Source organism: Gasterosteus aculeatus, chromosome 16, assembly GCF_964276395.1.
Source record: "Gasterosteus aculeatus chromosome 16, fGasAcu3.hap1.1, whole genome shotgun sequence".
Lineage (NCBI taxonomy): Eukaryota > Metazoa > Chordata > Actinopteri > Perciformes > Gasterosteidae > Gasterosteus > Gasterosteus aculeatus.
Genome location: NC_135704.1, coordinates 12,784,156 through 12,795,209, shown reverse-complemented (window position 1 = coordinate 12,795,209; position 11,054 = coordinate 12,784,156). Strand labels below are relative to the sequence as shown.

At 44.3% G+C, this 11,054-nt stretch overlaps 1 protein-coding gene across 2 annotated transcripts; it reads left to right on the top strand.

Moving 5' to 3' along the window:
* The first annotated feature begins 4,827 nt into the window (after window positions 1-4,827).
* Window positions 4,828-11,038, top strand: desma (desmin a). Of its 2 annotated transcripts, XM_078091324.1 has the most exons (11): window positions 4,924-5,664; window positions 6,947-7,007; window positions 7,146-7,241; window positions 8,006-8,167; window positions 8,266-8,391; window positions 8,485-8,595; window positions 8,723-8,832; window positions 8,988-9,040; window positions 9,661-9,752; window positions 9,902-9,940; window positions 10,341-11,038. In XM_078091324.1, exons 1-11 carry the CDS (start codon window positions 5,084-5,086, stop codon window positions 10,380-10,382), a joined length of 1,473 nt encoding a protein of 490 aa, XP_077947450.1. In that variant the 5' UTR covers window positions 4,924-5,083; the 3' UTR covers window positions 10,383-11,038. The 2 variants fall into 2 exon arrangements, with proteins under 2 accessions (XP_040057344.2, XP_077947450.1); XM_040201410.2 differs by lacking the exon at window positions 9,902-9,940 and having other exon boundaries at window positions 4,828-5,664.
* Window positions 11,039-11,054: the final 16 nt, after the last annotated feature.

Below are 11,054 nucleotides of genomic sequence, written 5' to 3'. Positions count from 1 at the left end.
ATTAAGGCCACTTTCACTAATGAAGTGGTGTCACAGGAGTCCATGTTGTCCAGTTGTCCTCTTGCTCCCTCTGGTGTCTTCCAAATAAAAGTAGCTCTCTGTATGTAGCGACACGAGGCGTGATGTATAGGAGAGGGCAGTTTAAATATTATAATGTTGCCAGACAACGCCATCCTGGGAATTTCACCCAGGGAATTGTTTTAAATCTTCAACCAAACAAAACTAAGGGGAGGCACTCAGGTTCGTTGCAAATGAGGCAGAGACGCAATTTACAGTACAAAATGTAATTTTATTAAATTCACGGTTTAAAAACAACGGTAAAAACTTCTTCACTCTGGGACAAGCAACGGGGGAACCAATCAGGGCTGAGACTTACGATGATGGACTGTCCAAAGAAAAGGAGACCCAAGGAGCACCACACGTGAAACAACTAAAAGTGAAGCAAACTCAAACATGCAAAAACATAACATAAGAGGGACACCACCACCTGGGACACCAATCCACCACCGCAGACTCAGCACCTATGGGTGGGGGAGATGAGGGCAACGGGTTTAAAATAAAATAAACTAAACCAGAAAGAAAATAATTAAATTTAACCAAAGACTATACTAATAAAACACCGACAAACAGCTTAACCAAAGCTTAACGAAATCACAAAATAACAAATTGACAAACAGACAAATAACAAAGTACGGCCTGCCTCTCCCTGGCTCTCGTACACAGTTAAAATATGTCTTGACCCAGTAGGAGGCCCACAGCGAAACATTCAAAAATGAGCAATGTGGGGAGGCCAACGACGACGCAGACCCAAGCAAGGTGGGTTTAGCAAAAGGCGAAGTGAACTTAGCCAAAGGCAAAGCAAAGCAGACCCAAACAGGGTTAATTTAACCAAAGAAAAGAAAAGCAGAGCAAAGCAGGGTTAATTTAACCAAGACAAGGCAAAGCAGCAGTGGTCTCTGGCAGGTTAGCGGGTGTACAGCTGATGGTCAATGATCCTTTGCCCTGCAGAGGAAAACAGACATGAAAGCCTTACTATGGCTGGAGGAGGGAGCTAAAGCCACTGCACTACATACCGGTCAGGACGCTTCAGCCAATCAGCGTGGGTCTGAGGGATCGACGCTACCATGACAATTACAAGCGTGGACATTGAGTGCATCAGGTGGAGAATAGTGATTGTGTGGATTCAACACTACTGTCATGGGCAGATCTGTCCTTATATGTAACAGGGGAAGAAGTCTGCATATTACAGCAGCATCCCAGAGATTAATACGACTAAAAAATACAGGTAGTTATGATATAAATGATGAATCTTGTCTGAACATCAACAAAAAATGAAGATCTTTTTTGATTCAAGCAAACTAACTGACTGCTCAATGAAAGAACGGATTCTGGAATCTGGCCCTCATTCCTGCAGTTATGCAATCCTTGGCATATCACAAGCAGCATCCAATGAATGTCTCGTCGCTTCAGCTTCCAAGAGGTTAGATGCACAGTACAAGTAAGGTTCCAATTGAAGCCTTTCTCTCCAGCATGAGTCATAAATCATGTTACTTGATTTGACCAATTGTGGACACATTCTCTTGTCTCTTGGCTTTTGATGTAACATCTCTGGTAGACTTCAAATAGATTTGGAACAAGTTCCCCCTGCATGTCTACATGTGTATTCTGGTTTCCATGTTACATGCTCGAATCCAATCACAAATTGAAAACATACGCACACACAAACACACGCGCACACGCGCACTGCCTGTGTCGATCTCTCTGTCTTCCTCACCCACACTTCCATGGGTTCCACCGCGTGTCCCTTCAGTGCGACTGCTCAACTCAACGGTATGTGTGTACGCCTGTTTGGTTGGTTGCTGGGAAACCTGCACACAGTCTATGAAAGATGAAACCAGCAGAACAACCTTCAGACATACTATTTAAATCAAATTAAAACATCAAACCATTTTTACCATTTTTACTATTTATCTCTACAATACTATCACGCATATCGCATCCCGCAGGTGGCAGATGTATTACGCCTGTGAAAGTATTTCAAATAGTTTTTTCAACCTTACACTAATCAAATCATTAAAGAAGTGTCTCTGTGATGTGATTTGTGTAATTGAATCAGAAATATGCCTCTATATCTTTGTGTTTAGCATCCAGGGGTTGAAATAAGGATACTCACAGATTTACCATCATGACATCGACACTGCTTGGCTCGTGACAGACACGGAATTCCAAACATGGTGAATGAGAAATAAAGATGACTGATTATAGAACAAACTGGCACAACTATGTCTCTGCGAAATCTCGAGTATCTTTTAGGACAAGAAATGTAACAACATGGCAGCAGGCAGGTTGAATGCAGTAATATCTAATTTTGAAAAAGAGAATAATTTCTCTAAGATATCTTATAGAATCCAGGCAATGCAACCACATAGAGATCTGTAGTGTACAACAAATATCTCTTTATTATTGTGTTGAATTATTCCCAAAAAAGAATAATGGCATGGCACCGTAGGGTTGGGCTGCCATTAACTGTTGATATTCTTAGACATGGTGCATGCGTCTGTCTGTATGTGTTAACGGTTTTCCCGTCATGCCGGACTCTGGAGGCTAAATTTAAGGGTGTCTCGCTTGGCCACAGATCAGGTATCACTCTTGTGTCGGGGGTTGCTAGGCAACTCGTAACTCATTTTCTGTGTTGAGCGGATGACTTGCCGTTTAAGAGGGAAACTCCGGGATGACAGTTAGGGTAGTATTATAGTACAACACAGTCGAGTCACATCATGTTCATATCAGAGTCATTCGATATCCAATCACGTCAGATCAGATCATCTGCAGAAGCAAAAAGAAGGAGTGAAGTCACGATGAGTCCTGGAATCCCGGTGCCACAAGGGACAGAGAGAACTTCTGATAATGAGCAACATGTTTAAAGATAGTAGCATGAAGCTATTCCAGTTTGCTTTCTAAATGTAGAAATATTCTATTCTGACTTTCAACAGTATTGTTCGTACGACATTTGTTTCTTTTGATACTTGAAATCGGGGTTCGGTTGTCAGCGGTATCTTTGGACACGTCGGTAAAAGCAGCATCATTATTGTTCGCCTTGTTGACGAGGTCTGCTTTTTAACTTCACCCCATCGGGCCCCATGTGAAGTGGGCCACCAAGTGCAAATGCTTAAAATAGAGCTGACAGCACCAGCAGCTGATACACACACTGGTCTGTGAAATACAAATACCTGCACGGCCACACAAAAATGTCGTCGTATTCTGCATAAATGAGATAAAAACACGGTTAGGCAGTCAATAGGTTGGTAAAATGATCAATGCATCTTAAGAGTTTACCTACATGTCTGCTGGCCTTCCCAGACTGGTGTCACGTGGTTTCATGGACACCCTGAGAGCTTTTGACCTCACGTACATCCATCCAGGACCCCACACACTCAGAAGGTCAAACTTTCGACCTGGTTATTTACAGTGTTCTCTGCCCTGACAACTGCCCCGGCTGAGGGTATCTGTGTGTCAGATCACGAAGCTGCTTTGTTTAATGTGGTTCCATTCTTTTCTTCACAAGCTACTCACGCTTCCCCTGTCTGCCACCGGGTTTTTAGGTTTCTGTCTGCAAGCGAGCTTTTACCTTTTTAATCTGACTATAATCACTTAAAGGTTTAGAGGAGCCGCCCCCTCTGAAACACACAATGTCAAATAATTCACGCGTTCATCTTTTCACGACACGACTACTGGATGTGCCAATGAATACGATGGTATAAATGTTGAAATGTTGAAGTAGTGCTTTGCTTATTTGGACAGATTTGTCCACCCACATGGAGGCTGTGTGAGTCCTATGGAGAGCACTTATAACAAAATGGAGTGGCGTGAGTGACCTTCCCAGCAGCACCTCAGTCAGTCAACCCATACTGCTGCTAACCAAGGGCAAACATATAACTCTATTGTAGCTCCGTAGCTACTTGCAGGGTAATCCTGTCACTCAAAAACGATCCAAGATGAGTCCTATTGTGAGGCATTGTGTCAACTACTACTTGTTATGAGGTGGAAAACACAGTCTGCCGTTTTCTTTAACCCCATAAAACTTCCATATACTGAATTATAGCAAGTATGCCTGCTATTTCAGAAATGTCAAGCTATTTTAAACTGACAAAAAATGTCTCTTTTTCTATTTCAGGACGCCGACATATAGACAGTCGTTCCCCGGTGGATTCTTTCCCCTCTGAATATAGTATACAGATAATTTTCATGAATCAATTCTACTAATACAACTGCAGAGACTCACTCACATACTTACTCACTCAATCATGCATCTATCCAACTACCCACATACAGACACGCACACAGAAGGGCACCGCCCTTTCCGATAGTTGAAACCCGAACCCTTGGACAGCTGAATTCAGTGTACGTGGGGGGAGGCATGAGGCAGAAATAAGGGCCAGATAGGGGGATGAGATACGGAGTAAAGTCCTGAAAATTAAGGAAATGTCCAGACATTTCAAGTAAAATGATTGTCAAAAAGATAATCCAAGTAATATTATATATCACAAAAAGGATTGCATTTTTGATTGCAATAATAAACAGCCAATTCAGCTAAAGTTTCACCTTCACCAAAGCACTATATTATTAACTTTCTTTCAAAAGTACCCTCGTAGTCTTACCAAAGAGGCACCATTAACGCTCATTGACTGATGATCAGATGAAAGTATCTTGGAGTAGGAATGGGACAACTCTCTCTGCCAACACATGAATGCGTCTCCATTTTATTTTTATTCTCTGAAGCCATCGTCCACAATGCCGGTGACAATGATTGGGATCTTTGCTCGGGTTGATGCCTGGATTCTAAAAACGTGCAGTGAGGGTTTATTCAAAGGAACATTCGGTTTAGGTGAAGCGAAGGGGTGGAGCTGGACGCTGTGGGCTTGCAGACGGGCGAGAGTGGTCGGGGTGAGAGTGGGTGTGGCAAATCTACAAATAGCTGCGCTGGGCGTTGGATATTTCTTCACTTCACTTAGTTGCCCAGTGCGACAGTTGGGTCACAGCACCTCCATCAGAAACCAACAGATAGCCAAACAGTCAACCAGCCATGAGCAAGTCTTATTCCGCTTCGGCCCAGACGGCCTCCTCGTACCGCCGCACCTTCGGCTCTGGCATCGGGTCGACCCCGATGTCCTCCCACTTCTCCTCTGGGGCCGGTGGCCGCAGCTCCTCAGCAAGCCACAGGTCCTCCAGAGTCTATGAAGTTAAGAACAATGCTAGTCCCTCTTATTCTTCATACCGGGTGTCCTCTGGTTCCGGGGCAGGAGGGTTCGGCTCCTCCTCGGCCGTGCGCACCTATTCTGGCGAGAAACTCGACTTCAACCTGGCCGACGCCATGAACCAGGACTTCCTCAACACAAGGACCAACGAGAAGGCCGAGCTCCAGCACCTCAACGACCGCTTCGCCAGCTACATCGAGAAGGTGCGTTTCTTGGAGCAGCAGAATGGAGCGCTGATGGTGGAGATTGAGCAGCTGAAGGGCCGCGAGGGGCACGGCCGCGTGGCTGAAATGTACGAGGAGGAAATGAGGGAGCTGAGGAAGCAGATAGAAGTCCTCTCCAACCAGCGCGCCCGCGTGGAGGTCGACAGAGACAACCTGGCCGATGACCTGCAGAAGCTGAAGCTCAGGTAGGGTAAAGGACGGCTGAGTGAGCAGACGGACCGGTGTACCAGTGGACGGACAATAAAGAGTGTCAAAGAATGAGGGGAATAAGGGCGGAAGGAAGTGTGCATTTTGACGGTATGTTCTAGAAAGCTGCGTGAGGAAAAGGCTGAGAACGGAACAATGGTCTCGGTCACAATGAACTCCTGTTATTGGGTAGTAAAAATCTCTTGTCTTCTTCAGGGGCCTCCAACTTTTGGGGCCTGCGATGAGCAGTTTAACCACATAGTGTCCGCTTTTCATAAAATACTGTATGTTTTTTAATGTTTATCATGAATTGACCCCTTTAATTTCTTGTGACCCCTTTGGGGGGGTCTCGACCCCCAGGTTGGTAACTACCTGTCTACAAAACAGGGTGATTCATGGCTGTATGTTGAAATAAAAGAGAAAATGGTGAGAAATGGAAAGCAGGGGAAGGGGGTAGAGGCCATTAGAGGCATTCAAGAGGAAGGAATGAAGCTGAGACTAACACAGTTTTATTCAAGCAGAAAGAGAAGGAGACCAAAAAAGTTTTTAAAAAATCCTAAGCAAACAACATCCCTCAATACGACGTGTTTGTAGAACATTCGCTTTTCACTCTCTTTCCATCGGCCATTTACAAATTGTCTCCCGCCGCATTGAGTGAAGCTCGACAAAGCACCTGCTGCTCTCACTGAGATCAAAATACAGAGTTCCCCTCCCTGGTAACAGCTAGAATGCAGGCACGCACACACGCACACACACACACACACACTCACTCACTCACTCACTCACTCACTCACTCACTCACTCACTCACTCACTCACTCACTCACGTGAAAACAGCAAATAGACAAATACACACACAGACAACAGGATCCTGCATTTAACCCAGTGCACGTACCCACACAGTGATTGAAGACATCTTTTAAAAGCCCTTTTTCAGTTTGCGTACGCATACTTTACATGCATGCGTTTCCTTCTAGATTTTCCAGTAGTTCTGGGCGCAAAATGAAATGCTGATTTTAGTAACAGCTCCACCGAGGTTGCACCTCTCTGTCTGACTCTGAAAGTGTGACAGCAGCTGCATCACAGCTTTAGGACTCAAAAAGCGAATCAGTTTATGATATTCTGAGCCGAAACAGAAAAAGGCACAGACGGCTGGAAGAATGCGAGGTGTAAGTAGTTTATCTCTCATGTAACGATCGCTGGGGAAGAATGCTCTGCAAGACACAGCTATTTTGTTTGTGTATACTTGTGTTTTAACCCTGGTTGTCCTTGTTCTTTCCAGACTGCAGGAGGAGATCCACCAGAAGGAAGAGGCTGAGAACAATCTGTCTGCGTTCAGAGGCGTATGTCCAGTATTTCCATTGAAATAGATTCATATCTGAGTGAATCGCACTTACACATCAAACATTTTATTTATATATATACCTTTTTGTTTTCCTTCACCTTTTGGATCTCTTCTGTTGCTTCTGTGTTTTTTTCAGGACGTTGACAATGCCACTCTGGCCAGGCTGGACCTGGAGAGACGCATTGAGAGCCTGCAAGAGGAGGTTGCCTTCCTCAAGAAGATCCATGAAGAGGTCTGTTGATATGTCTATGAAGTGTGCAGGACCACCACACCTGCAGTATGTCTACGTACAATGCATGTCAGGAGTGTGGTGTGTGCTGTATCCCATAACGGCTCCGTGTGTAACATTATATATATTTGAGCCTCTGTGGGAATGCAGCTCTTCAAAGGGATACGGCAAAGACACGGGTGAACGTAAATGCTAAATGTGCATTGGACACATTTGTGCACATTGACCCGCAGACATCAAGGCACATACCGAGATACACACCCGGACATATGGCAGCACAGTTGAGTTCCCTCTGGGTCATTTTGTCATCTCTGCCACAGCGTTGACCTCTCAGAAATGCTGAACTGCCAACTGGTGGAAGAGCATGGAGCATGTCAGCTGTTGTGTGTGTGTCTGTGTGTGTGCGTGTAAGCGAGTGAGATAGACAGCGAGAAAGAATGCGTGCATGTGAACAGATGCCAAGCTTTTTATATCAGTTGGTTCAACTAGAAGACAGCTGAGTAGGACCAAAGCTAGTTTTACAATCTTAACTAGTGCTATTTTTTTGATATTTCTGATATTGTTTTTAATGCACTACCAGACTGTTTTCATTACCTTTATATTAATATATAATGTTATTGATGTGGGATTCCAAATTTGATTTTTTTCACTAACTTAAATTAGTTTGTTTTTCTTAATTTGCTCCCCATCCTGCATTTTGTAATAATTACTTTCTAATTTTGTTTATATAACATCTAACATGCATTTATCCTCTCGTCCCCTCGCAGGAGATCCGTGAGCTGCAGAGCCAGATGCAGGACACACAGGTGCAAGTCCAGATGGACATGTCTAAGCCCGACCTGACTTCAGCTCTGAGGGACATCCGTGTGCAGTATGAGGGCATCGCCGCCAAGAACATCGCAGAGGCTGAAGACTGGTACAAGTCCAAGGTAGAGCATGAGCACACACACACACACACACACACACACACACACACACACACAGTTCAGCTGTGGTATCGTTAAAACCTCGTCCCGTCTCTCCTCAGGTGTCTGATCTGAACCAGGCTGTGAATAAGAACAATGATGCGCTGCGTCAGTCCAAGCAGGAGACCATGGAGTACAGGCACCAGATACAGTCCTTCACCTGTGAGATCGACTCACTCAAGGGCACTGTGAGTGTTGCCTGCTGTCCTTCTCAGTTATGTTCACATTATTAGTCTTCCTAGAGTTCAATGTTGTACCTCATGCCCCCCGTTCCCCTGTAGAACGAGTCTCTGCTGCGCCAGATGAGAGACATGGAGGAACGTACGGCCCGCGAGGCTTCTGGTTACCAGGATAGTATCACACGGCTGGAGGAAGACATCGCTAAGATGAAGGTAATTAGCCCTGTGATCTTACACGCCCTCTGCCATTCATTAATCCGGATTATGGACGGTGAGTAATGAGCTTGCCGTGGAGTTTGTTTTAGCAGATAATCGAAATCGTTTTGTATTCATTTTGAAGGACGATATGGCTCGTCACCTGAGAGAGTACCAGGACCTCCTCAACGTGAAGATGGCACTGGATATTGAAATCGCCACCTACCGCAAGCTGCTGGAGGGAGAGGAGAGCAGGTGTGTGCTCTTCACATTCGGTCGTGGATGAAACTAGACAGCAAACATTTTGACTTATCTCTTCCCGTCTAACGTTTTCATTTAACGTCTTTGCATTTTCGTTTTTCCCTCCACTTACTTGCTGGTGATATTAAGTCTGTGTTTTTCTCCTTCAGGATCACTACCACCGGGCCCGTCCAGTCTGCCTTTTCCTCTATTGGATTCAGAGGTAGAAGCAACAGTAGATACGATTTTATTACCCACAAAAGAAAAGACTAATTATAGCTTGCTACTTTATATGGTGGGTGATATTTGAGGCCATCACAAGTTGCTTTTCTGCAGTGACACATTGTAACCACCGTGTGGTGCTATACGACCTAGCAAAAACCTTCATGCCTTTTGATGCACAGGGGCGATCATCAACAAGCCGCACACTAAATAATCACACAACTTAGCCCATTAACTTGATGTATCAATAGAGCAAATGTGCAATCCATCATTGCACACGAGTCCCATTGAGCCACTTTGCGGCTGATTCATTGAATACAGTGAGTAGTAATTAGAGATGATGTAACAGGTGCAGTGAGTGCAGGTGAATATGAGTTAAGAATATTTATAATAATAAGAATAAGAATATTTAACTTTTAATTTGCAGTCATACTGGCGGCAACAGATGGTTTCATGGCAGTTCGATTCATATGCGAGTTCATTTATAATGTTTCCAAAACCTAAATAATTAAAACAATACTGAGTTTTTTTTGACCAAATTAACTCTTGTGTAGGTTCAGCAAAAGGTTACCGCGTGAGTTCATGAAGTAGTAAACGAGCTGTATGAATGCATCGTTTCAGAGACCAGTCCGGAGTCCCAGCATCAGCGCTCCTCAGAGGTCCACTCCAAGAAGACGGTTCTCATCAAGACCATAGAGACCCGCGATGGAGAGGTGGGAGCACGCACTGCAACACACAGTATATGCTGCGATACCCAACACGCCCGTAGCCCAATACACCGTGAAAACATTTTGCAGTGATATTCTGTAGCTATTAAGAGGTGACAACTCAACAGTTTTCATTTTTGTATATTTTTATCTAGAGGACGTTTTCTATGAGCCAGGGCGCCAGTGCCCGGTCTGTAAGTCTGCTTCCAGCATCCCGCCATCATCTGTTCACTGCGGGCTGAAGCCAACTACCAGATTTTAGATCTGTGCCTAAAGCGATGACAGAATGGATCCGACAAAGAGTTCAAAGCGATATGTGTTGAAGTCAAAACTGCAAAACCATTTCTGCTGTCTAACTCCCTGAAATCTTGGTGGTTTGAGCCGACTCGCTTATAGATGCATTAGTGAGCCTCAACACTCCTCACCGGCTTCCTTTAAGAAGCTTCCCTTTCACTGTCCATCCCCGCGCACAGCACCGCAGCACGACTCCGAAACCCTGCTTCACCTTAGAAAGGAAATCTTGCCGCGTGTTATCTGCAACACTACAGACCTTAAAATGTAAATAATGATTGTTTTTCTTCTGTTTCTCTTCAGGTGGTCAGCGAGTCCACACAGCATCAGCAGGACATCATGTAAACCGGACGAGGACACTTTGGAAACACTATATAATCAATCAATAAGAAAGAATGAATATTTTCCTGCAATGGTTTATAAAATGAATGCAGAATATTTAAGCAGATTGGGATGATAACCAAAATGAAATAAGCAAATCCAACCAGTATACATCTTTAGACGTTGTACTATAAACATGTTTAACTGGACAGATGCTCAGTCACTGTCTTTGGACTGCTTTTAAAATATGCTCATTCCAAGATATGTGATTTGTTCATGTTTAGTTTCCTTCCCTCAAAAAACACCTGAATGTGTTATTTCAGGTCTGCAAAAATAATCTGACGGGGAGAATAGAGTTTCAAATGAACAACAAGGCTTTGTCGAGGCCCAGGGAGGCTTTCAGAGTGCACGACAGATCGATGGGCCTCAAACACCAGAGTCAAACGTAATACTGTCACAATCACTTTTCAACGCAAATATTCCAAAGTCCTTCTGCGCAAACGCACAAGGATATAACAAGGCTTTTATTTGTGTAACTGATTTAAGGAAGGCGAGCCGTTGTGTCGTAGACACCCGATGACAAAGGAGGTGTTTGAAGCTGGAGTTAAAAAGCACGTGCTGGTTGTTTGTTTGTACGAGTATGGGCGGCCATGAAACTGAAATAAAGACGTTCGTTACCACCGTTTGTCATTTGAA